Raw genomic sequence first — 27881 nt, 5'->3', positions numbered from 1 at the left:
CTTTTTATTTCAGCCCCCTCCCCTTTTCCTGTTACCTTGTTTTTCCTTCTCTCCTCCTTCAGTCAGTTATCATCTTACTCACTAAGATAGTCATTCTACTTCCTTCCTCTCTCTTCTCTTTCTTTCCTCTATGCTCTTCTCTTTCCCTCTTTCCCCTTCTTCTCCCTGAAGCTGCCGCTCGAGGTTCTTGCTCCTGTTGTTACCTGGATACTATGCTGTACTTGGGATGACTTTTGTACTGTCCTGTTTCATCCTTGTTCTTTTATTTTTGTTGAAAATCAGAACTTTGAATTAAAAAAAATAAAATAAAAGTAGATACTACAAAAATACCTCGTCACCCCAGGCCTGCCAGGAATAAAGGACTGTCACAGACATGCAGGTGTAATTCCAATTCAAATATTTTATTAAAATTGTCAATGAGGTTAAGACAAAAGAACCCGAGGTGAGTTCTCTAAGATTTAAGATATGAATTGGGGGTAAAACAATCAGGAAAGAAAAATGCTTTTTTTTCTGTGTGTGTTCTTAGATGTGAAGTTGGAGATGCCTTGGTTAATCATACTTTTCATGTCTATATTAAAATGGCTTCTCTCCTGTGTGAGTTCTTTGATGTCTAACAAGAGCTGATTTCTGAGTAAAATGTTTCCCACATTCTGAACATGAAAATGGCTTCTCCCCTGTGTGAGTTCTTTGATGTGTAACAAGATCTGATTTCCGAGCAAAACATTTCCCACATTCTGGGCATAAAAATGGCTTCTCCCCTGTGTGAGTTCTTTGATGTGTAACAAGATCTGATTTCTGAGCAAAACATTTCCCACATTCTGGGCATGAAAACGGCTTCTCCCCTGTGTGAGTTCTTCGATGTTTAATAAGATCTGAGTTAGAGATAAAACGTTTCCCACATTCTGGGCACGGATATGGCTTCTCCCCTGTGTGAGTTCTTTGATGTTCAATAAGATTTGATTTAGAAATAAAACATTTTCCACATTCTGAACATGAAAATGGCTTCTCCCCTGTGTGAGTTCTTTGATGTGTAACAAGATCTGATTTCTGAGCAAAACATTTTCCACATTCTGGGCATGAATATGGCTTCTCCCCTGTGTGAGATCTTTGATGTTTAACAAGATCTGATTTAGAAATAAAACATTTTCCACATTCTGAACATGAAACTGACTTCTTCCCTGTGTGAGTTCTTAGATGTTTAACAAGATCTGATTTAGAGATAAAACATTTTCCACATTCTGAACATAAAACTGGTTTCTCCCCTGTGTGAGTTCTTTGATGTATAACAAGACCTGATTTAGAATTAAAACATTTTCCACATTCTGAACATGAAAATGGCTTCTCTCCTGTGTGAGTTCTTTGATGTGTAATAAGAAGTGATTTTTTAGCAAAACATTTCCCACATTCTGGGCATGAAAATGGCTTCTGCCCTGTGTGAATTCTTTGATGTTCAACAAGACTTGATTTAGCAGTAAAACATTTCCCACATTCTGGGCATGAGTTTGGCTTCTCCCCTTTGTGAATATTTTGATGTCTAACAAGCTGTGATTTATAGTTAAAGCATTTCCCACATACTGAACATGAATATAGCTTCTCTTCTAAGTGAGATCTTTGATGTGCAAAAAGATTTGATTTCTTACTAAAACATTTCTCAAATTCTGAACATGAATATGGCTTCTCCCCTGTGTGAGTTCTCTGATGTATAACACCCCTTCTGCATCTTTTATTTTGCTTAACAGACTGTGATGAATTAGAAGATAGACCTTTCTTCTGAAGGGCTGAGGATATATCTGGGGTAATGACATGTTCTTGATATGGATCTTGTGTGATACCATGATCCTTTGCTTTATAATCTGTAGATATCAAATGTCCCTCTGAGCTCCTGGTACAGTCATCTGACAAAAAGAAAACGGATTTTACTATTAAATAATTTTTTAAGAATATTCCCCACTGAACAAACAACAGTAACGCGGCCTATTTCATTAGTATTTACTGTGCTGAGACTGATGGCAGTGACAGTCTTAATGGCAGATACCACCACTGCTCTAGGTCACTGTAGAGGTGCTGGTAGTAGATGAAATAAGCGGGCCCACCCAGTCGCAGCACTAAGGAAAAGGGGTGGTGGCACTTACACTGATGAGCAGAAGGGTAACAATGTTTAGAACTTTTGAACTTCAGCCTCCATATCTCACAGTCCACTACAGCTCGGAACGTGAGACTACCATCATTATATAGACAATCATCTTGGCCATCTCATTGTTAGGGAATTGCTCATACAGCAATTCCCCAGTAGCTGTTTGAACCCTGGAACGGGACACAAGAGACAGTGAGCCCTAAGCTGAAGCCCCCAACTGACCCTTCCTATTGCCAGGCCCTATCCTACGTAATAGGCGGCAACCACGAAGACAGTCCCTTCCTGGATATGTGAGACACAAAACGCAGACAAGACGGACAACAAGAAAGGGAGGTCAGCTAGCCAAGGGTCAATAAACAGTCGAGCGGTGCAGTGCCAAATCGGAGTCCAAAGAATAGTCAGTAGGGAAAGCCAGAGGTCAAGGATTAGAATGCAAGCAAGAATAATGACAGCAAGGAGCAAGTATGCACTAGGCAATAGCAAGCACTGGTGTGAATGAGAGTCAAGACTAAATAGGGAGGAAGAACCCGCCCCTGGGGTTGACAGGAAGACAGGCTGTCAATCACACGAATTAACACTTCATGAACAGAGGCAAACAAGGGCAGAAGATGGATGTGGTGGAAATTCAATCACAGAACTAGAGCCATGTTCACACAGTGCGACCAAAAACTTTAAGCCAAGAACCAAACTGCACACGCCTCCTGCACCGCCGCATGCGAGCAGAGGGCAGTGCAGTGACCCGAACAGGCAGAGATGTTACACTCATACATAAATTTGACTTGCAACTATTTCGCATATGATTAGTTATGCAGATTCTTGTCATGTAACTTCATTGTTACTGTTTTGTTCCTAAAAATCTAAATTTTAATTATTTTGTAAATCTACCTCTGGCTGTCAACACTGCCTGAATCCTTATGGACATGCTCTGGATCAGATTCAAGCATGTCTCAAGTGAAATCAGATCCCAGATCTCTCCTACATGTTCCCAGTGTTGGGGCATACTGGCCAACTCACTTGGGTACAACTACAATTTATTTCTTCCTCTCTACCCACAAGTGTTTGATTGGGTTGAAGTCTGGGGAATGTGGGGGCCAATGGCTTCTCCCCTGTGTGAGATCTTTGATGTTTAACAAGATCTGAACCATTTCTTCGAATCTTGACATATCCTTGAGGTCATTGTCCTGCTGGAACACTATGTCGTCCTTCTCATATCCATGGTACTCTATTGTACAAGGTAACTCGTATTGTAGGATACGCACATATAGCTCGGCAGTGAGACCACCATCAATCTTTGTAAAGTATACAACCCCTTTGTCTGTGAAACAACCCAATATCATCAGACTTCTTCCAACAAACATGACAATACCTTTAATTTCTCAATCTTAGCCCCCTTTTCCCTTAAAACTTTCGGATAAATTTGCAATCAGAGTCCAGTCTATTGAGTCTCATCTCATCATTGCAAATCACCTATTTCCAATCTTCTACTGTCCACTTTTAGTACTTTTTTTCCCCCCAACCTGAGCTAATGCTTTTGTTGACCATATTGATTTTGAGGCTTCCTCATCTTTCGGGCAAACATTCCACATCTGCACATCTGTGATCTCACTATTAGGAAGCATACGAGCCACCTGCACTGCCATGTTTGTCGCGCCACAACTGATAGATCTTGTGGTGAGCCGACTTGTTGACCAGGGTCGGACTGGGATGTCTAGGGCCCACCAGTGGAATTGTTTCTAGGGGCCCACCGCCAGGACCCTGCAGATAAGCGGTACCGAGACAGGGCGGTTAAAGGTAATAACATGTTGGGAGCCATGCTACTCACGCACTATACCATGTGCACTACATATAGCTACTGCTACAGCCTGTATGGCAAGTGAACAGCATGGCTCCTAGAAATGTTACCACTACCCGTAGCTGAAGTGTCCTGGAAAAGCTGATCTGCAGAGGTCCTGGCTGTTGTATCATCACAGATGTAATATTGATGGCCTATCCTAAGGACAGACCATCAATATTAGAAAGATGGAAGTGGTTGTCCAGGAATTGGAGCAACTCATGTGGTGGGAGGGAGGTGTAAAATATAAAATAAATAAAAAAAAGAATACTCATCTGTCCTTGGCGCTCCGTTGTCCGCCGGTAGTGTCTATTCGGTCTCGTACTGGCACTACTTTCTGGGAGTCCTGCACCTCATGTGATCGCTGAGACCAATTAGGTACAGGAACTCCAGAAATGAGGCCATGAGACCAAACACAGGCGGGGACAACGGGGGGCTGGGGACAGGTGAGAAGGCTCTTTTTAAAAAATATATATATATATATATATTTTTACACCTCCCTGGCGGCCCAGTGATCACTCCAGTTTATAGACAACCTGTTTTAAGGGGTTGTCTGGGCCAAATATTTTATGGCCACTTCACTGGTCCCCCATAACGTATGGGGAACAGTGATGGGGCCATTATATTGTGTGGGAGCAGTGATGGGGTAACATCCTGTGCGAAAGGGGGATGTTAAACTGTGTGGGGCATATTAAAGGGGTTTCCAGGGTTAAACTTTTTTTATGGCCTATACTCTGGATACGCTATAAATACCTCAAACCCCACATTGCAGAAACACAACGTCTTTGGATACTACAGACAAAAAAACAGCAAAGTGAATGAAATATAATCAAATTTACCTCATCCGCACACTGCAGGAAAAAAGATGTGGAACAGCCACAAACTCTAAAATGTGAGCGCTTCTAAAAACATGGCCGGTTACTTTCAGCTGCGCAATTGGGAGAAAGTGCGGGGAAAAAAACACTGTGGAAAAAATACATTGACATTCGCCGCTATTTTTTTCCACAGCTATTTTTTTAGCTGTGTCTCACTGTTGGGCCTCATCCTTATTATCTCAATAGACTGAGCATTATACTATAAGGCTGAATTCACACAGAGTTTTCTGGTCAGGAATTTGGTTCTATTGGGAGGGTTGGAGTTCTATTGGGAGGCTTTTTTGGAGGCTGATTTTGAGGTGGATTCCTGACCAAATAACTCCGTGTGAACTTAGCCTTAGGGCTCGTTCACATCTGCGCCCGGTCTCCGTTCTGCAGGTTTCCATTTCCTGCATAAAACAGAGGCAGGAGACGGAAACCTGCAGGACTCTTTCTCACCCATTCATTTGAATGGGTGAGAAAGATGTCCGGCTGTGAGCGGCGGTGAGCGTTTTATGCTCTCCGCCATGAAACCGATTTTTTAAAATCGGACACAGAGTCGAACATGCAGTACTCTGTGTCCGATTTAAAAAAAAAAAAAAACGGTTTTGCGGCGGAGAGCATAAGAGATGGGGGACATGAATCTGGGGGCAGAGATGGGGGGACATGAATCTGGGGCAGAGATGGGGGGACATGAATCTGGGGGCAGAGATGGGGGGACATGAATCTGGGGGCAGAGATGGGGGGACATGAATCTGGGGGCAGAGATGGGGGGACATGAATCTGGGGGCAGAGATGGGGGGACATGAATCTGGGGGCAGAGATGGGGGGACATGAATCTGGGGGAAGAGATGGGGGGGACATGAATCTGGGGGCAGAGATGGGGGGACATGAATCTGGGGGCAGAGATGGGGGGACATGAATCTGGGGGCAGAAATGGAGGGACATGAATCTGGGGGCAGATGAAGGGTGTATCTGTAACTGGGGGAAAGATGGAGGGGGGACATATAGTTTACGGGTGACTGTAGGAGGATTATACAGTGTGGGGGCACATGAAAAATGAATGGGCGGAGTCAACATAAAAGTGGGTGGAGCTAAATTTGCCACAGTGTGGCTCGCCGACTGGCTGGGATCTTGCTCTGCGACCCACATGCTGAGTTGAGTTTGAGACCCCTGCATTAGACCATCTGTTTGTGTATTTGGTGTCAGCCTTCTGAATATACTTGAGGTTCTATGGATCGAACATCAGGTGTTGGTTGTTGCCATTATCCTATGGGAGGATTCTGGGGCTTTTATTAGGAGGAGGACTGGCTTCACTAGTTGCCGGTTTTTGTGGTTACTACTTAGAATTCTTGGCTCTGGGAGGAGGATCGTTTTGGTGGAGTTTCAACTGACTAGGAAGTGGTGTGAGTGTTGCCTTGTGTGTGAGTCTGGTTTGTCCCGCCACACTTAATCTCTATCGGGTCCTTCAGTTCTGTTTGCCTGGCACTATCTTGTGGTTTGTGAGGTTTTGGGTTCCAGTTTGTTTTGCCCCAGTCCTGTGCTAACCCTTTCCTCACCTCTCCACTGTCCCTCTCCTCATTCTCTTGTTGTGTATTGTGTTGTGCTGCGTGTCTGTTGTCCAGCACATCCCATCCTGTTTGTTGTGTCTGCCAGCTGCACCTTGGTTTCTGTAGGGGTGACCACCTTAGTATTCCCAGCCCCTAACTCTCTGTAGCTCTTGCCCTGTCTGTCTGCTAGGTCTTCGTGCTAGAGAGCCAGGAGTTGTCGGGGCCAAGGCTAGCTTGGGTACAGCTGACCACCATCCGCAGGCAGGGCCTAGCTAGCCGCCGTAGCGTCAGGGATAGTCTCCTTCCCCTGTTCCCTTTAGCGGTGCAGTCTGCAGTCCAGATTCCGGGTCTGGGTATTGACACGAACGTAACACCCTGCCGGGAATCTTGGGCAGGGAGAGGAGGTAGGCCACCCCAGTTTGCGACCTGGTCCCAGCCTCCACCACAATCACCCAGTGTGCCGTGAGTGAGATGTAGCATCCCTGTCCACATGCGCTTGTCCACGCGTGGGTGGTCAAGTGGACTTTAGTGCAAAGCTCGGAACTCAGCGCCCGCCTGATGTTATGGGACACGTGCTGGTGCAAGGCGGGGATGGCACACCGGGAGAAGTAGTGACGGCTAGGGATGGCATAGCGAGGTGCCGCAGCTGCCATAGGACACGGAAGGCCTGAGTCTCCACAAGCCTGAACGGCAACATCTCCATGGCCAGCATTTTGGAGATGTGCCTGTTTAAGGCTTGGGTGGCTTGCGCTATACTTCTGCCTGCGCTCAAACGCCTGGGAGATGGTGGGTTGCTGGGAAGATGTGCATGATGGTGCAGGCGAAGGAGCAGAGGCAGGAAAAGCTGCATTTCCATGCCACCGTCCTCATCCTTGTCCCTAGCCTTACACATTTTACGATGTATACAAGCGTACTCTTTTGCAAGTATACATGGACAGTATATAGTTAGTGCGCAGAGCAAATAAGGTATATACTGTATGGGAAGTATACACCTTTTTTCACTCCCGTATAGGATGAAAGGTGGTAGGGAATTGGAGCCCTAAAAAGGGCTTTTGTGAAATTTTTTTTGCAAGATGAGTGTATATACTGATGGTGTATATACACTCTTCGAGCAGTTTAGCTCTTAAAAGAGCTGTTAGTTTGTTTTTGTAATTCCTAGCTAACCTTCAGCAGCACGTCTTTCCCTGTCTAAATCGAAGCCGCGTCTAAAACGAATCTGACAGGGACTATTCTTATAAACCAAAGGTCACCTGATTTAAACAGCCAATGACTTTTTCATATTTTTTTTTCGATGCCTACGTTTTCCTACTTCCTGTCCCACCTCCCCTGCACAGTTATTGGTCAAAAAAAAAGTGCCAGGGAAGGTGGGAGGGAAATCGAATTTTTACTGCGTTTACCGCATGGTATTCGATTAGATTTGAATATCTCGAATACCTTAGTATTTGATTGAATATCGATTTGATCGAATGGTATTTGCTCATCTCTACTGCTTAAATATGGCCACTTATGTGGAATAATACTGTAGGATGCCATAAATCTTACTGTATTACACCCCATACACACAATACAATCCAAACCACATCTGCTGGATTTCCCAGCCTGAACTCACCGCGGATCTGCTGTCCCATACAGTATGTAGTAGGGTCTGTGGAGTCACAAGGAAGCAGGGACTCCTAGCGTCATAGATCACTAAGATACGGGGAGTCCTGGTGTGTGGACAGAGTTCAGGCTGGGAAATGTGACTGATGTACAGACCAGATATTCTAGTCCGGATAATGGAAGTCCATGTGTATATAGTCATGTCTATTACCTGCTGATGTCAGGGGCTGGTGGTCCTCCATCATCACCTCCTTGTACAGATCCTTGTGTCCTTCTAAATACTCCCACTCCTCCATGGAGAAATAGACAGCGACATCCTGACACCTTATAGGAACCTGACAACACAATGATACAGTCATCACCCCGACCCCTCCAGTTACTGTATAATGTCCCAGCATTCCCAGCAGTGTCACCTCTCCAGTCAGCAGCTCCAGCATCTTGTTGATGAGTTCTAGGATCTTCTGTCCATTGATCTCCTCCTGTATCAGAGGGCGAGGTGGAGGCCCCAGGAATGGGCTCAGGGTTCCTCTCCATCCATCAAATACAAGGGTCTGACAGCGCCCACTAGAGGTCTTCTTCACTACTGTGTAGTCCTGGTTATGGGGAGACACATTAACAAATCTCACTACATACATGTCCAGAGTCCATCACCTCTCCAGTCATATCATCTGTTATTACTAGATATAAGAATGATGTCATGATGACATCATCAGAATCTCTCACCTCTCCAGTAAGCTGGTAGATGATCTCTAGGGTGAGATTTAATAGACTTTCCGCCATCTTGTTCCTGTCTCTTTCCATCCTTGATGGATCAATCAGGAATATTCTCTTATATAGAAGATACTGAGAGGATTCTATATTGTAGGAACCTGAATGGAGAGAAGATGAGACAATGTAATCACTACACGGAATCCCATGGAATAAATAGAAGAGTTGAGTCCCATTATTATCACCACCTCCTAATTATGACGTCGGCAGCGTGTAGCTCAGGAAGGAAGTGACTTGTTGTGGGCCGGCTTGGTGGGTATATAAGGTGTGTGATAGGCTGAACAGAATCTCATTGGGAGTTTTTGACCAGTCTCAAGCGTACTGGCTGAGGGGTGTTCAGTGCTGCCCGGAGTGTTGCAACACAAATTGGATCTGGAAGAACCAAAACCTGATGCCGAACAGCCCAGGAGGCTCCAGCAGATCTAGTAGAATGAGCCGTGCTACCCACTAAGGAGGGGAAGAAACCCTCAAGAAGGTGAGGAAGAGTCCAAAGATACGGAGCTGACACTTGTAAAGATGACACTGACTTTCCCTGCAGCTTCAGTCACAACAAGTGATGGTTCGTCCATCAATCTCTTGGAACAGCCACAACTGTCACAGATAGATCTCCCACATTTCTGTCTGGACTACAATCTACTGGCCATAGAGGAGAAGACACTCGGCCCCTGATATTACCAGCACACTGGAACTAACTGTACAGTCCTCCCTGAACCTGACAGAAGAGGAAGTATTACAGCCTAGTACGCAACGTGCAACAACAAGTGACTAATGCAGAGGAGAAAGTGGCCAACGGGAATCTGTAGGTTTGTGACTTACTGATATGAGCAGAATCTTACATGATGGTATAGAGGACGTAGAGAATGGGCCCCGCTGTAGGGACATGAGAGGAATGAGTGTCCGGGAGAATGTTCCATCCAGAGATCTAACACCGATACAGGGGCTTGTAAAAGTATTCACACCCCTATAGCAATACTTTGTAGAGCCGCCTTTGGCTACAATTCCGGCTACAAGTCTTTTGGGCTCGGTCTCTACCAGCTTTGCACATCTAGAGATGAGATTTCTTCTTCTTCTTTGCAGCCAGATTGGATGGAGCGTCTGTGAGCAGCAATTTTCATGTCTTGCCACAGATGCTCAATGGGATTTAGGTCTGGACTGTGACTGGGCCGATCTAAGAGCGGAATATTCTGTGATCGAAACCATTCATTGGAGCTCGGGCTGGAGGTTTAGGGTCATTGCTGGAAGGGGAATCTCCTGCCCAGTCGCAGGTCTATTGTAGGATCCAACAGGGCCCCAAGGAGGACATTATAGTGTGTGGGGGCCACAGGGAGGACATTATAGTATGTGGGGGCCACAAGGAGGACATAATAGTGTGTGGGGGCCACGAGGATTACATTTTAGTGTGTGGGGGCCACAGGGAGGACATTATACTGTCTGGGGGCCACAAGGAGGACATTATAGTGTGTGGGGGCCACAAGGAGGACATTATAGTGTGTGGGGGCCACAGGGAGGACATTATAGTGTGTGGGGGCCACAGGGAGGACATTATAGTGTGGGGGGCCACAGAGAGGACATTATAGTGTGCAGGGGCCACAAGGAGGACATTATAGTGTGTGGGGGCCAAAGGGAGGACATTATAGTGTGTGGGGGCCACGGGGAGGACATTACAGTGTGTGGGGGCCACAGGGAGGACACTATAGTGTGCGGGGGCCACGAGGAGGACATTATAGTGTGTGGGGGCCACGAGGAGGACATTATAGTGTGTGGAGGCCACGAGGAGGACATTATAGTGTGTGGGGGCCACAGGGAGGACATTATAGTGTGTGGGGGCCACAAGGAGGACATTATACTGTGTGGGAGCCACGAGGAGGACATTATAGTGTGTGGGGGCCACTGAATGTATGAGAAGGGCTGAGAGCGAGCACTTACCTCCTCAGGTACAGCAGCCGTCTGCTCACAGGACCTGTGGTGATGTCATAGCTGTGGGAGGAGTCAAAGAGTCACATGACCAGTTATTAGAGGTCTCTGCAGAGCCTTCTGTGTGTGTGATGTGTATGTAGCAGAGCTGTGTGTGTGATGTGTATGTAGCAGAGCTGTATGTGTGTGATGTGTATGTACCTTAGATCTCTCTTCCTTGCACCTTCCATATATAATAACCTGGATTACAGCCACAATCTTTCCATCTCTGGTAACTTTCTTTTCTTGCTATCACTGACATCCTCGGACATCTCCTTCTCTGGGGGAATAATAGAAGCCAGCAAGCAGATGCAGCGTTAATCAGCATTCCCGAAGATGGGTGGGATGCCTTGTTTATTTATACCCTTTCTGACAGGGTGTAACAAGGTGTAACCACAAATACAATTGGTTAACATATATTTTCAAATGCTTTTAGATGAGTTATGCAATATTGTGTTCTTCACATCTTATCTAATAACAATGATTACTTAGCAATTGTTAGCAGGCAAATGACTTATCTTATCTTAACATAAGGCTACTGAGCCAGCGTAGATTCACTAGTCAGCTAGTTCAGCAAACAGCAAGGCACCATTTTATGCATAACAGAAATTAGGAACATATAGTCTTTTAATCCAGGGTCTTGTAAAGAGCCTTGAGAGGAGAGAGAAACTGGGGGCTCCTTCATCACACGAGACACCAAAATGTGGAATAGGAGGTTAGGAAGAGAGAAGAAAGGGAGGGGGAAGGAGGTAAGATGAAAGAAAGTGTATTAGAAATTGAGAAGAGGTTTCTTTGGATTAGAGAGACAACCAGCTAGTTTATTCTCAAACAACCCGACCGTAGGATCTGTGTACTTCCTAGGTCTCAACGAAACCACAATATTCAGGTCAAAGAACGTGACACAAAATAAGGCATTAGCATGAGGGTGGAGTAGTTCCCAATCAGAACAGGTGTGATATTCTCCAATTACAAGAGATAATATATCTATAGCACAGTTGGTCAGAAGGTGTCATGAAGTCTTAATATGGATAACACGCAATGATAAGTCAATAGGCGGCGATACGCCCCCAAAACAATGGGAATTAAAATATATTTAAGAATAACGACCCAACAAAAATCCCACGTGACCAGGGGTGTAACTTCCGGGGTAGCAGCTGCCACAGGAATATAGTAATCATGAGTAAAGAATATTATATGAGAGAGGCTTCCCGTCAATTGTCGGATTTAAGTACATATGATAAACTGTCTAATAACCCTACCGAAAGAATAAAGAAAAAAGTTGTGGCCTTTTTGCGTAAATACGTACAGAAAGGCGTGTTACCTAAAAATACGGCTGAGAAATTGATCATCGAATATCCAGTTTGACCATGCTGGTACTTTGTACCAAAGGTTCATAAATCACTTATAGATCCACCTGGACGCCCGATTGTGGCCAGTATTGGCTCAGCAATCGAACCAGTGTCCCAGTTCATCGATTGGATGCTTAGACCAATCTTGAAAAATATTCCCGCTTATGTGCAAGATACTAAAGACTTTCTCAATTTAATTAAAAACGTTGTTTGGGAAAAAAATTATAAATTAATGTCAATAGACGTTGAGAGTCTGTATTCGCGGATCCCTCATCAGAAAGGGATCGAAGCGGTTGTACATGTATTAGAATCTGCGGGTGAGGACCCAGATCGAATAGAGATGGCAAGAGATGGTCTGGGATTGATTCTGAACAATAATTGTTTTATGTTCGATAGTCAATGGTTCAGCCAGAAAACAGGAACGGCAATGGGTACGCCCGTATCGTGTACATACGCAAATATATATCTGGCAGTATTTGAGGAAAAAAAAGTGTTTTCGACACAGAATAGATTTGCCAGATATATAAAAATGTATTTGCGTTATGTGGATGACGTGTTCATCATTTGGTCTGGTTCAGACGAGGAATTTGTTCAATTTGTTGATTATCTTAACGATAATACATTCAATATGAAATTTACATACAATATTGGGGGCTTAGCTTTAGAGTTTCTAGATGTCCAGCTTAATATTGAGGAAGGAGAGGTTCGCACTCGGGTACATCGAAAGTTAACAGCAACCAACTCACTATTACATTATAAAAGTTTTCACCCTGAACATGTTAAAGAGGCCGTACCATATGGCCAGTTTATTAAGCTAAGAAGGGTTAATAGACAGTTCCAACAGTTTGAATTACAAGCACAAGATTTAAAGAAAAGACTAAGAGAAAGAGGATACCCTAAAAGAATAATCGATAAAGCCTATCATATTTTATTTTAAATATGATTTTTATTGAAAAGAAGAAAACTTTTACAATATAATTAAAAAAAAGTGTTACAAACTTAAGAAGAATCGGCATAGGTCCAATCAGTAGAACAGGAATTACAAGTTGGAACGTCGGGCTGCAACCCAAATATATGGATGACACAAACATGACCAAACGAACAAAGACCAAAGGGCCAGATATACAAACGCACACCAATTCTACGAGAAGACAGGAAAAGAACGAAAAGGGGAACACAACCAGAGAGGAACAGGAAGGGAAAAGGAAAAAGAAAGAATAGGGGAGACGGAATAGGAACAGAAAAGAACAGGAAAACCAAACAGTAACATAAACAACATAACCACATACCTGAATACAATACTGAGGAGACACAAATTACATCCAATAAAGAAAATAAAATAAAGCCACCTGGGATAACAACATAGTAGGCAGATAGTGATCAAGGGGTCCCCATGGGGCAGCCTGAGGCCGAGGAGAAAAAACACCCTTATTAGACTCTACATACGAGATCCAAAGAGACCACTGGGATCGAAACTTGGCGTAAGTATGGTTTTTGTTAGACAACAGATGTTCCAAGGTGCATGCCAAGTTCACATGGTGAAATAATTCAGCTAAGGTCAAACAAAGAGCAGACTTCCACTGACGAGCAATCATGGCCCGAGCTGCGAGCACGATCTGACCCAGAACGACCTGCATCTCCGAGGGAAAACTACCAACATCTAAGAAACAAAGGGCGAGACCAGGAGAAGGACTGATATCAAAACCAGCTATGGTGGACATGAAATGAAATACCGCTATCCAGAAGGCACGAACCGGTGGGCAGTCCCACCATAAATGCAAGAAGGAACCTACTTGACCGCACCCCCTCCAGCAGAGTCTGGAGCACGAAGAATCAATGTGCGCCATTTGGGTCGGGGTCCTATACCACCGCAGCATAATTTTCAAAGCCGTTTCCCAATGTGCCGCCCCCTTAGATACGCGCTTAACAAATCCAGCTGCCGTATACCAGTCCGACAGAGGGATGGTTCTGGCAAGATCCGCTTCCCAACGGAGCAGGTGAAGAGGCTTGAACCGCTCCGGGGGGACAGAGAAAAAGCCGTAAAACACAGATAACCCTCCTCTAACAGGCGTGGACCTATTCCACAGTTTTAAGGCTAGCCTGGGAAAGGTCAATCTAGAGGGCTCATAGGATTGAAAGAAATGACGCAACTGCAGATATTTAAAGAAGTCTGTTTTAGGGAGCTGGAACTCTTCCTGCAACATGGAGAACGACTTAAGCCCGTCATCAGAATATAGATGGGCCACTTTATAGAGACCCCTAGAGACCCATCCACGGAGTCGCAGCTGGGGGAGAAAAGAGGTCAAATACAATATGGGTAGCTTCGACAAAGGGACCAGGTCTTCCCTGGAGGTATATGACAAAAAGTAACGCCAAGCAGAAACCGAGGCCCTAATACTCAGCAAGGGAGAGGGAGCGATGGGCAGGCTCAAATCCTTAGGGCGTAAAATGCTCATAAGCGGGGCATCTAAAAGGCATTCCTCAATTTCGGCCCAACGCCATTTAGAGGTCTCATCCCACCCGGCCTTAAGTTAATCTAAGATAGACGCCATATAATATTTTCTAACATCAGGGACACCCGCACCCCCATGGGACCAAGGGCGCGTCATCACCTTAAGTCGGACCCTGGATCTCTTACCCTCCCAAATGTAGTTGGAAAGGATAGACTGAAGCTTAGTAAAATATGAGTCAGGGAGGGGGATGGCAACTGTACGAAACAGATACAAAATTAGAGGTAACACCATCATTTTGACAATGGCGATTCTGCTAGCCCAAGACAACATTGGTTGTGAGAAGGAGGCGAGGAGAGAAGTGATTTTGGTCAGAAGGGGGATATAATTAGCAGAGAACAGATCCGAACTAGGGGCCGTCAGGGAGATGCCAAGGTAAGCTATACGGGAGTCATTCCATTGGTAGGGGAATTGAGAACTGAGATCCCGTCTCAACGAGGGAGAGATGATAACAGGCAATATCTGTGATTTGGAGGAATTTACCTTATAATAAGAAACTTTACCAAATCCCTTTAGAACCTCCGTAGCAGCACTCAAGGAGGAACCAGGGGAAGTCAGGGCCAGTATAACATCATCAGCATAGAGGCCAATTTTATGCTGCTGGCGACCCACAGTAATACCCGCAATATTTTCCGCTGACCGAATGGACTCCGCCAGGGGTTCCATCACCAGCGCAAAGATAATAGGGGAAAGAGGACAACCCTGGCGGGTACCATTCGAGATCCGAAAGGGCTCAGACAAGAAGCCCGATGAAAGCACACGAGCCGACGGGTGGGAGTACAGAGCTAGAATAGCAGATTTAAAGACTGACCCCATGCCAAACTTATCCAAAAGGCTATCTAAGTAATCCCAATGGACCCTATCAAAAGCCTTCTCAGCATCCAAAGCCAGAAGCAAAGAAGGCGTACCATCTCTTTCGGCTTTCTGGACAAGGTCTATGAACCTCCGTGTGCCATCTGGAGCCTGCCTACCGAATACAAAACCTACCTGGTCAGGGCTAACTAACTGGGGGAGAAGGAGGAGCAACCGCTCAGCAAGGATTTGCCGGGTTTAGGGATGGTCACTATAGTGGCCGACAACATTTCTTCCGGGAAGCATTGCTCCTCCGCCGCCTTCCTGAACACAGCTAAAAGATGAGGGGATAAAATATCTGCGTATTTCTTGTAATAGATCCCTGAGAAACCGTCAGGGCCAGGGGATTTTAGTGGTTTCAATGAGGCTATAGCTTCCGTAACCTCAAGCAAGGTGATAGGCGAGGCCAGGGAGACAGACTGCGCAGGGGAAAGGAGGGGCAGGGCCACAGAATCTAAGAATCTATCAATTTCTTCCTTAGACGGTTGGTATGTCTGGGGATCCTCTCTAAGATTGTATAGTGACTTATAATATAAGCGAAACTGCTCTGCAATAAGGCGGGGGTCAATTACTTTAGTACCCGAGTCATCCACAAGGTGAGCAATACGGGTTTTGGGGCGCGACTGTTTGACTTTTTTGGCTAAAAAGGCACTAGCCCTAGTATTATGCACATAGGCCTGACATTGAAAACGTTTAAAAGCTAAGTCCTGTTGGCAAGCCAAAAGGCCCTGCAATCGGAGTTGACATTGCCTAATCTCCGCAGAGACAGTGGGGGTGGGGTTAAGCTTATTAATTGCGGAGAGAGAAGATAGGGAGCGAAGCGCAGCATCTATGTCTTTAGATCGTTCCTTTTTAGCCCTCGCGCACGCCTGAATAAGCATCCCTCGCATATACGCCTTATGGGCTTTCCAGAGCACATGGGGATCTGACACGGAGGGAGAGTTGAGGGAAAAATATTCCCTCAGGGTCTCACGGAGGTGTTCACCATAGGAGGGGTGATCTAGGATATACTCATTCAAGCGCCACTGGGTAGGCATAGCAGTGGAGAATTTCTCATGAAGAGAGAGGGACACCGGAGCATGATCAGTCCAGGTGATCAGCCCAATATCCGTAGATTCCGCCTGCATCAGCCCAATTTTATCAGTGAGAAAAAAGTTGATACGGGAATAAGAGGAGGACGAAGAGGAGAAATAACTATAATCTCGTTCCCCGCCATGTTGACAACGCCAGACGTCATAAAGACCCTGGTCAATCAAAGAGGAAGACAGTATAGGGGAGCATCTCTTGGGGTTGGAAGAGTCTAGAGAATTATCTACTAAGCAATTAAAATCCCCACCAATGATCAACATACCAGTAGCAAAAGTTTGGATCTTGGAAAGCACAGATTTCCAATATTGCGCCTGGGAACGATTCGGGAGATAAACAGTTACCAAAGTATACTTAACATTGTTAATAAGGCAATTAAGCCCCAGAAACCGACCCCCGGGATCAACTAAAGTGGATTCAAGGGAAAAGGCTACTGAGTCCCGCACAGCAATAAGAACACCTTTACGCTTAGCATTGCAAGAAGCCTGATATATATGAGGAAAAGAAGGGTTAGAGAACTTAGGGCTTTTATCAGCACAGAAATGAGTCTCCTGGAGAAAAAGCACATCGCAGCGAAGGCGGCGGGCCTCTCTCCAGACAGAACTCCGCTTACAGGGGCTATTCAAACCCCTAACATTAAGTGAAGATATACGGTGTACCATAAAAACAAACTAAAGAGAAATGGCAAAAAACCCAGGTGGCTACACAGAAAAACAAGGATGCATAAAGTATGTGTGAACAGGCATAATAACCATACGACATTCCAGGTATGAAACAAAAACATAGAATGCAAACAAAATAGCATAGTGTCAAAAAACACCGAATAACCAAAAGTAATCAGCTGGGGGGGGGGGGGGAGAAAAACAGGTCAGTAACACTCAGCGAGAGTGAGTATTAGAAAGGCACACAGGTCACCTAAATCAAACAAGAAAGTCATAACATTAGGCAAGGCGAGTCAGTCCGCCGAAGCGGGTAACGGATTCACTTACGACCGCCCACCACAGTCCATTCCTTGGTGAGATGGGAAGGCCGCACTGAGGATTCCAGAACGGATGAGTGAGAGTCAACAGGAGCAAGCTTCCATTTACGGAGGAGGGACATGCCCGCCTCCACATCAGGGACAGAATGGAAAACCCCATTGCGGGGAATCAGCAGTTTGGTAGGAAAGCCCCAACGATACCGTACGCCCCGGTCTCTGAGGATCTTGGTGATGGGAGCCAGTTCACGTCTGGCCTGCATAGTAGCTGCGGATAAATCGGGGAACAGGGAAATGGATGCAAACGGAGGTGGTAAGGTGCCACATTTCCTGGCTTCCGCAAGAATCGAGTCCTTAACTTGATAGAAATGGACCCTTGTTAACACATCTCTAGGGACATCCACAGGAGCAGAGTTCGCCTTTGGAATACGATGGGTCCGATCCAGGGTGAGCTTCAGTTCAGTAAGTTGCGGGAGAATTTTCTTAAAGAGACGCTGGACATAGGCCACCAAGTCCTCCTATGCCACCTCTTCGGGGACACCACGGATCTTAATATTATTGCGTCTAGACCGGTCCTCAGCGTCAGCAGCTTTAATTTTGAGCCATCTGACCTCCGCTTCCAGGGTGTTGTGAGCGTCAACCAAGTCATTATGAGCAGACGAGAATTCCTCCATTTTATTTTCAAGATGGTCAGTCCGCTCTCCCAAAGCATCGATATCCTGTCGCAATTTGCCCACCACAGAGGAAACAGTCTTGTTAATCCCCGCCTGTAGAAGAACAAGCATCCCTTTCAATGTATCACACGTTACAGGGTCTGAGGAAGCTGGGAAGTCAGAGATGTCCGAGTGAGCAAAGACAGAGGAAGTATCAGAGGCAGGTAGGACATCAGCGACCCGTTTACACAACGGCTCCTTGCCAGATGGAGAACCCTGAGGAGACACAACAAAACTTCTCTTACCACCATCAACCAGCAGGGGAGGACGTTCAGCTGAGAGAGAGCCCTCTTCAGGCAAAGAGTCCACCAATTCAGACCGTGGAGGCGACTTCGCCGGGGAGCGGGAACCCGATGGCGAGGAAGGCAAAGAGTGCGACATGTTGGTCGAGAAAAAGTCAGAAAGCTTCCTAGGAGTTTTGGAGGAGGATGGCTTCTTCCGAGGCATCATAAAAACAACAGGAGAGGTCAGGGACGCAACGGAAGCGGATGGAGCAGGAGGGCAGTCCTATGCGGCAGGAACAAAGATTGCGGAGCAGTGCAGGAGGTCAGATAACAGCAAATTCCATCAGGGCCGTGGGGGCCGTATAACAAGAAGCCTAACAATCAGCTGGGAGCCGCCAGAGGTGACACTGTTAGCGATTTAATCAAACATGGTGAAGTAGGTGGCCGGCAGTGGGGACACACAGGCAATTACAGTTCCATGGGAGCCCAGTGTGAGGAGCCCCCCCTGGTGGTGGAGTAGGGGCTCAGCACTCACAAAGGGCTCAACCAGAAAAGGCAGGGAGCAGGCCAAGTAATATGCAAAGTCCAGTCCAGGTAGAAAGTGAGGAGCCCCCCCTGATGGTGGTGTAGGGGCTCAGCACTCACTTAAAATCTCCAGGTAGTAACAAGCAAGCAGGGGAGCATGAGGCAATGTCCAGTAAAGTCCAGGGGGAAAGAGAGGAGCCCCCCTGATGGTAGCGTAGGGGCTCAACACTCTCTCTCAACCCCCCCACAAGCTGAATAACACAAGTGTGTCATAAAATGGCCGCCGTCACCGCCAGTCCCAATATAAGAATGTACAGGCCGTACAACAGGTTCCACACAGGTAGAAAGCAGCTGCAGGGCACTGGAGGCAGCGTGCAGGAGCCAGGAAGGACACCGCTCACCTCTACACACCAGCCGCAGCACCAGGTCGGAGCAGGAGGATGGAGGCCAGCCGCCGCGATCCACAGAAGGGAGCCGGAAGTGAAGATGGCGCGGCAGGACAGGCCGGTGAGTAGGCCGCAAAACTTCCAAGGTCCACAGGTCCGGGGGGAACAAGAAAAAAAAACGGCCCAGAACGATCCGCCAGGGTCCAGGTATGCACCGCCGGGTGTCGCCGACCTGAAACTGGCAAGTGAAACTCCGATGCCGAAAGGAGAAGGCCGCTGATGCCGGGAGCTCCAGCAGACGCGTCCTCTCTTCTCGCCGGCTAACCACGCCCCGATAAAGCCTATCATAGAGCCAGCAAGACTGTAGGGATTCTGAAACTTATCCCTGCTTAACCTTCCCCTTATTTATGATAAATTAAATAAATAAGACACGGACAACGTATGTAACTTTTGCGTGGGTGGAAGTCGGCCACAGCTTATTTATTTATTTATAAAAACGTAGAAAAAACTCGTGTAAACATTAGGTTGCCATGGCAACCGTGACCATGGCAACAACTTGTAAACAACACTTGATAACAGTTGCAGATAGGGGAGGGGACTTGGCCTCATCCCGCGGAAGGGGCGGACATGTCCCCGCCTATCCTATTTTCTCTGCATTACCGCTCTCCAGCTGTGACTTGAAAACAAGAGACGAGGGTAAACTGAAAGAAAAAGAAAAAATTAAGAAAAGAAACAAAAACACATCCTCCGCCTCAACAAAAAAACATCAAAACAAAGCACAACAAACACCGGCTCGATATATCGAGCATCCAAAACGAAACACAAAACCATGGACCTCTTTTCCATCACTTAAAATTTTTTTTTTTTTTTTTTTGCATAGAACCATTAGCAAGTGAACACGCACCATTTATTTATTTATTTTTTTGAAAACCACATAACACCAGACCTAAGATGGAGGGAACCACAAGGGGAAGGGAGGGAGGGTGGGAAAAACCTTCCGTCTGTTCTGTTCGGCAGCCGGTGATGAGAGAGGGAGGAAGAGGGGCGTGACCAGCCCATAAGGCAGCGGACTGAACCAAGTCCCGGGAACACAGGGGGGGGGGGGGGGGGTATGAAACGACAGGACGGAAACACAGGGGGAAGGTGGGGTAACATACACACAGAAAAAGCCCACCCTACAGTCTCTGGTTTCCTCCTGCTGTCCGGAACCTACCAGACTGTAGGGATTCTGAAACTTATCCCTGCTTAAAGAGGACCTTTCACCACTTTTGGGCACATGCAGTGTTATATACTGCTGGAAAGCTGACAGTGCGCTGAATTCAGCGCACTGTCGGCTTTCCCGATCCGTGCCCGGTGTAAAGAGCTTACGGTGCCGGTACCGTAGTGCTCTATGGTCAGAAGGGCGTTTCTGACCATTAGCCAGGAACGTCCTTCTGCCTCGCGGCGCCAATCACGCTGTGCTGTGGAGCGGGGAGGAACTCCCCCCTCCCGCTCCTGATAATGCTCGTCTATGGACGAGCTGTGTGAGCAGAGGGAGGGGGCGTTCCTCCCCGCTCCACAGCACAGCGCGATTGGCGCCGCGAGGCAGAAGGACGTTCCTGGCTAATGGTCAGAAACGCCTTTCTGACTGTAAAGCGCTACGGTACCGGCACCGTAAGCTCTTTACACCGGGCACAGATCGGGAAAGCCGACAGTGCGCTGAATTCAGCACACTGTCAGCTTTCCAGCAGTATATAACACTGCATGTGCCCAAAAGTGGTGAAAGGTCCTCTTTAACCTTCCCCTTATTTATGATAAATTAAATAATTAAGACATGGACAACGTATGTAACTTTTGCGTGGGTGGAAGTTGGCCACAGCTTATTTATTTATTTATAAAAACTTACAAAAAACTCGTGTAAACATTAGGTTGCCATGGCAACCGTAATCATGGCAACAACTTGTAAACAACACTTGATAACAGTTGCAGATAGGGGAGGGGACTTGACCTCATCCCGCGGAAGGGGCGGACATGTCCCCGCCTATCCTATTTTCTCTGCATTACCGCTACGGAGGGGCCTGGTGTTACACCGGGCACCGACCCCCACCCAGCAGAAATAGGGCCTGCTCGACACCATCTTGCAGGCCGGACAGAAAAATATCAAGGCCAATCTTGTTTAAATGGACACCGAATGGACATCGAACCACCACACCCCCGTGGGATCGAACAAATCGTGCCATACGCGCATTGACAGACCGCCGACAACGCTCGGCTGATTCCGGGTCCCGGGATCCTTGCCAACGTAGCCTGGGAACGATCTCTGACCAGACCAGAACCAATTCGGGGAAGAACCCCGGGATCCGCTCCAGATCAGAACGCATGACCGCGAGAAGTTCGGCCATGCGGACGAAACAAAGATCATTGCCACCGGCATGGATGACGAGGACCACCGGACCACTGACACTGCGACTGAGGTCCACCGCCTCAGAAAGAATTTGCCCCCACCGTAAGCCGTGAATACCCCTCCAAATCAGCTGGAGCTGTCGGAATCCTAGGTTGCTCCCCCCTGGTCTGACTTCGGCCCTCAGGGCGGCCCAGTAGACATAAGAGTGTCCAAATATGATAACCACGGGATCGCGCTGATCTGAAAAAGAAGGAGAGAATCAAATGACCAATTCGGGTCTAACATAACGGGCGTAGCAGCCAGACTTCCAGCGCCCGACTCGCATGACCTCCTCCTCGTTCAGGCTCGCGCGGGCCGCTTCGGTGGCAGCCCCTATCCAGAAGGAGTGCGTACCAAAGTCTCCAGGGGGGAGGCCGAGGAACTGCAAACCTCTTTTAAGCAAAAACTTGAACTGACATCTAGACAGAGGGGTTCCGTCCATATGGGACAAAAAGGAAGGCGAGGGGGGACGGGACAGGGAATATACGGTAACAACTTTTACTGGGCACACCGGGCCCGGTATTTCCCGCAACATCAACCATTCACCCTTACCGAACACATCCGTTTTTGACCGACGAATCCGAACCCGCAAAATGCCACCACACACGACCTTGTCGCCATCTAAAAGCCCGCCCAGCTTGCTCCGAGAGGGGGAAACCAGCTCCCCGACACGCAATGCGCCAAAAAACGCAAGGCAACAGGCTGCCGAAAATAAGACGGCCTCATGCGCCCCTTTACAAAAACGAGAAGACGAAGCAACCAATCTCGTGAGAATATCATAAGTAATAGGGCGTCTGCTATCCTTTTGAGTGCGCTCCCTACGCCAACCCTTAAGGGCTTGGCGAATGCAAAAACATCCCGTAATGTCATCTAAACCCCCAAGTTTCAGGAAAAAAACAACCCCCGCTAAGCGCCGCTGAGCAACGCTAGAGGACACACCCGCGTTGCGCAAAAAAATCAAGTAATCAACAGTCAACCTCAACAAAAATTCCCTGTCCCCCCAACGGAATTCTCCACGGGCCAGCGCGCACCATTCCTTCCAAGCCTTACCGTGTCCGTTCCGGAGCGACTGATGACTGGATCAGGGGCATTAGGCGATCCCCACCAAATCCCATAACCGATCCGGGCAAGACATACCCTCCTGGGCAGCCTGCAGCAACCTCTCCCTGAATTCCTGCCAACAAAAATGGGACAAGGCATCAGCCACACCGTTGTCGACACCCGGAACATGACGCGCCCGAAACCAAACATTGAATTCCAGGCATCTCAGTACCAAGTGCCGCAACAACGAAAGAACAGGAAGAGAGGAAGAAGTAAGATGGTTAATACAGTGTACAACTGACAAATTGTCCGTCCAGAGACGGACCCTGCGGTCACTGAGCTGACTTCCCCAAAGTTCAATTGCCACAACAATGGGAAAAAGTTCAAGGACGGTGAGGTTTCCGCATAGACCCCTAGTACGCCACTCCTCAGGCCAAGGGGCGGCGCACCACTGCTGACCCAAAACCGCCCCGAAACCAAGGCTGCCAGAAGCGTCCGTAAAAAGAGAAATTTCGGAGTTAGCTATTTCCTCGCTCTGCCAACAAGTATGACCATTATACTGCACCAAAAAGGACAGCCACGTATTCAAATCGGCCTTCATGGACTTCGTGACCCGAACGTGGTGCGAGGGGGAAGAAATTCCTCTAGTGGCTAGGGAAAGCCGCCTAGAAAAAACTCTACCCATGGGCATGACCCTACAGGCAAAAACTAAAAGGCCCAATAGAGACTGCAGTTGCCGCAGCGTAACCTTTTCAACCGCCAAAAAGCCCAGCAAGAGATTTCGAAGCCGGAGGAGCTTATCCTCGGGCAGACGAAAAACCATTGCCAAGGTATCAAATTCAATACCTAAAAAGGAAAGACGGGTGCAAGGCCCCTCAGGGAACGGAAGGAATCAGGGAGGTAAGCAAATCGCCCATCACCTGGAGAGACAAAAAAGAAATCGTCCAGGTAATGAGTGATACAACTAGAACCTGTTTCATAACGCACCACCCATTTCAAAAAAGAACTAAACATCTCGAAATAGTGGCACGAAATGGAACAGCCCATTGGAAGGCAAGTATCATAAAAATACTTCCCATCCACAGAGCATCCCAATAAATAATGGCAATCAGGATGAATCGGAAGGAGTCGGAAGGCCGACTCTATATCAGATTTGGCCATTAAGGCCCCGCGACCTGAGCGCCGAACAAGTTCGACTGCTCTGTCGAACGACACATAGGAAACAGAGGCCTCATCCTTGGGGATGCCATCATTCACTGAGCAGCCCTTGGGGAAAGAAAGATGCTGGATAAGCCTAAACTTACCCGGCTCCTTCTTCGGAACAACGCCCAGAGGAGAAACACGCAAGTTTGAAAAAGGGGGAGAGTCAAAAGGACCCATCATACGACCCAGGGATACCTCCTTAAAAACCTTCTCCCTGAGCGTATCGGGGTTATCCCTAGCCGACTTCAAATTACGTGCAAAAATCGGGGATCTAGAAAAAAAGAAGGGCATGAAAAACCCGTACGTAAAACCCGTACGCAATTCAGCAGCAGCCTTGGTGTCAGGATAGCGGTCTAACCACGGTAGCATCCTTCCCACGTTCACGGGAGTCCTTTGACTCGCCGGCACCCTTTGATGATGGCTTGGCGGCTCCCGAGCACTTGGACGCAGTATGAGGCCCCCCACAGGAGGAGCACTCATGCTTGAATTTGCAAAGGCTGAAGAAACGGCAATGGCCCTCGTTAAAGAGCCAGCATGTTCCCGGTCTGCGCACGGCCACCGATCTGGGAGGAGTAGCCCCCGGAGCGGCGGCCGCTGCTGGAAAGGGCGAAGGCCGCTGAGACATCATCAACCGGAGCCTGAACAGCCCACCCGATCTCAGGCTGGAGGGACAAACGCCGTCTGAACTCTTCATCATAATGCCACCAGGCGCTACCCACGTGCGACTTATAGGCACAGTAGATCGTATCCATATAAATAAAGAGTTCAGAACAACGTTCAGGGTGACGCTGTCCCATAACGCAGCCCAAGACCGTGAAGGCCTGTATCCAATTGTTAATGGTTTTAGCTATCCGCGGTCGTCTGTCCACAGATCGATCAGTAGCCATGCGGCGTTCCTTATCCACGGTGCGCTGATCGACCGACAACAGCGACCAAATATCCACATAACGATTCTCATAAATCTTAGACCGAGTATCCTCGTCCAAGTGGGCCCCTAAGGGGCTAACACCGCAATAAAAAGAATCCTTAAACAAACCTGCAGTGGCGGACGACCCGCCACCACTCTGTTTTTTGTCTAGGTGATGCACTAACGCCTTCAATTTGGGAAGCATCTCCACCCCCTCCCCCCAAGCCCCGGAGAAGTCACACTCACCACTCGGCGGCACAGCAGGGACTTCGACTGCCGGAACCGATTGTGGCGCCGTGCCGGCCCAACTGGTCTCACGAGCTTCCCGCTCCTGCGGGGGAACAGGCTCCTGCCTCTTACTATGCCGACGGCCTGAACGAGTCGAGCCACAAGGGCTGGACGAGGAATCAGAAGAGGATGGGGAGCGTTGCCGGGATACCCTGAAATGTCTAGAACGGCTACTACGCCTTGAAGACCTGGAACGCCTCTTGTCCTTCCCACGCTTGCGCTCCTTCCTGCGACGACTACGCCGCGGGAACTCCACGGAAGAGGAGGATGAACCAGATGAAGAGGACCTATCCCTCTTATGGGACCTGCGGTGTGTATATCCGACCGCAGGAAGCTGTTCAAAGGGGAGCTGCATGCCATATATAGAGAGCCTCTGGGAGGGGGGGTGGGGTGACTGACTGGCTACGCTGCAAAGCCTGGCTGGAGCTCCCCGCCTGCGGGGCCAGCCCTTCATTGCTATAATCCTGGGGGTCAGCCAACAAATGCTGCGTGGCAGGGGGAGTGAGAACGGGAGCCGGGGTGGAGCAGGCACAGACTCCTTAGATCCCATCCTTGCGGAGGACAACGTGTTATGGTCGGGAGCTAAATCTAAAATGGCCGCCGCGCCGGAAGGGGAGGGGCTAGCGTGCGGCGGGAGAAAAGAAGGCCCAGGCCACGCGGCCTGCACAGTCGGACCTTCCACGCACTCCCCGCCACGCCTCCTACGGGGAGGGGACAAGCTGTGCTAAGGCGATCCGGAGGCCAAGAACGCCTAGCTGTTCTCCGCTGCGATCCAGCGCCACCTGGCGCCTGCATGCGGGTAGAATCTTCCCTTGCACCCACTATCAAGCGGGCAAGGAAAGATTCCCCCTCGGCACGAACACCCTCCCGGATAGCATCCAGGAGGGCACTCTCTGACGGCCTACCTGAAGACATTGGGAAAAACCTTCCGTCTGTTCTGTTCGGCAGCCGGTGATGAGAGAGGGAGGAAGAGGGGCGTGACCAGCCTATAAGGCAGCGGACTGAACCAAGTCCCGGGAACACACAGGACGGAAACACAGGGGGAAGGTGGGGTAACATACACACAGAAAAAGCCCACCCTACAGTCTCTGGTTTCCTCCTGCCGTCCGGAACCTACCATATTGATCGAGAAAAACTGTTTCACGCGAAAAAGAAAAACGCACCTAACAGGTTTGTGTTTTCCTTTAAGTTTAGCCCACTTGCCAATCAAATTAAAAGAACGATTCATAGAATCTGGCATTTGTTAGAAAATAACCCTATATTGGCGAAGACAGCACCTTAAACTGACAGTAGGAACAGTTTTTGCAACGGAAGTTGCCTTGCGGTTTTAAACCGGTTAACCACATGTTTTTTTGTGATGTAAAGTTACTAGATACAACACTATCTCGAATTGTTCGACATTTTTTAAAAGTTATTAATGGTCGATTAGTGCAGGAGCCACTATGGGGCATAATACTGTGTGCAGGGGCCACTATGGGGGATAATACTGTGTGCAGGGGTCGCTATGGGACATAATACTGTGTGCAGGGGTCGCTATGGGGCATAATACTGTGTGCAGGAGCCACTATGGGGGATAATACTGTGTGCAGGGGCCACTATGGGACATAATACTGTGTGCAGGGGTCGCTATGGGACATAATACTGTGTGCAGGGGTCACTATGGGACATAATACTGTGTGCAGGGGTCACTATGGGGCATAATACTGTGTGCAGGGGCCACTATGGGACATAATACTGTGTGCAGGGGTCGCTATGGGACATAATACTGTGTGCAGGGGTCACTATGGGGCATAATACTGTGTGCAGGGGTCACTATGGGGCATAATACTGTGTGCAGGGGTCACTATGGGGCATAATACTGTGTGCAGGGGCCACTATGGGGGATAATACTGTGTGCAGGGGCCACTATGGGGGATAATACTGTGTGCAGGGGTCACTATGGGGCATAATACTGTGTGCAGGGGACACTATGGGGCATAATACTGTGTGCAGGGGTCGCTATGGGACATAATACTGTGTGCAGGGGTCACTATGGGGCATAATACTGTGTGTAGGGGTCACTATGGGGCATAATACTGTCTGCAGGGGTCACTATGGGGTATAATACTGTGTGCAGGGGCCACTATGGGGCATAATACTGTGTGCAGGGGCTACTATGGGCCATAATACTGTGTGCAGGGGCTACTATGGGGGATAATACTGTGTGCAGGGGCCACTATGGGACATAATACTGTGTGCAGGGGTCGCTATGGGGCATAATACTGTGTGCAGGGGTCACTATGGGGCATAATACTGTGTGTAGGGGTCGCTATGGAACATAATACTGTGTGCAGGGGTTACTATGGGGCATAATACTGTGTGCAGGGGTCACTATGGGGGATAATACTGTGTGCAGGGGTCACTATGGGGGATAATACTGTGTGCAGGGGCTACTATGGGGGATAATACTGCGTGCAGGGGCCACTATGGGACATAATACTGTGTGCAGGGGTTGCTATGGGACATAATACTGTGTGCAGGGGTCACTATGGGGCATAATACTGTGTGCAGGGGGCACTATGGGGCATAATTGTAAGGATTGGAGTCAGGGTCAGGCAGTGCAAAGTGACACAGCTGGAAAGCAACACTGTGCAGCTAAGGACAAAAGGGGTCGCAGGCCCTGCAGCTATAACTATGCTGTAATATCTGAGATGAGGCAGACCCATGCACT

At 48.0% G+C, this 27881-nt stretch overlaps 1 protein-coding gene and 1 pseudogene across 1 annotated transcript; one reads left to right on the top strand and one right to left on the bottom strand.

The window, feature by feature from the left end:
- Positions 1 to 27881, top strand: part of LOC142189633 (uncharacterized) — a 637493-nt pseudogene that overhangs the window by 346376 nt on the left and 263236 nt on the right.
- On the bottom strand, positions 455 to 10713 carry LOC142191087 (uncharacterized). Its single transcript, XM_075262331.1, has 5 exons — positions 10663 to 10713; positions 8692 to 8837; positions 8382 to 8561; positions 8180 to 8303; positions 455 to 1895 (listed from the first exon to the last, which is right to left on the bottom strand). Exons 2-5 carry the CDS (start codon positions 8767 to 8769, stop codon positions 574 to 576), a joined length of 1704 nt encoding a protein of 567 aa, XP_075118432.1. The 5' UTR covers positions 8770 to 8837; positions 10663 to 10713; the 3' UTR covers positions 455 to 573.

Source organism: Leptodactylus fuscus, chromosome 1, assembly GCF_031893055.1.
Source record: "Leptodactylus fuscus isolate aLepFus1 chromosome 1, aLepFus1.hap2, whole genome shotgun sequence".
Taxonomy (NCBI): Eukaryota; Metazoa; Chordata; class Amphibia; order Anura; family Leptodactylidae; genus Leptodactylus; species Leptodactylus fuscus.
The sequence above is the reverse complement of the archived record's forward strand: the minus strand, read 5'-3'. Positions and strand labels throughout refer to the sequence as shown.

What these genes read in the sequence shown, in the direction of transcription:
- LOC142191087 (XM_075262331.1), bottom strand. Translation starts at nt 8,769, where the DNA reads ATGGAAAGAGACAGGAACAAGATGGCGGAAAGTCTATTAAATCTCACC. An exon ending in TCTACCAGCTTACTGGAGAG is followed by an intron (nt 8,562 to 8,691) that starts GTGAGAGATTCT and finishes CCCCATAACCAG; the next exon opens with GACTACACAGTAGTGAAGAA. An exon ending in TGGAGCTGCTGACTGGAGAG is followed by an intron (nt 8,304 to 8,381) that starts GTGACACTGCTG and finishes TTGTGTTGTCAG; the next exon opens with GTTCCTATAAGGTGTCAGGA.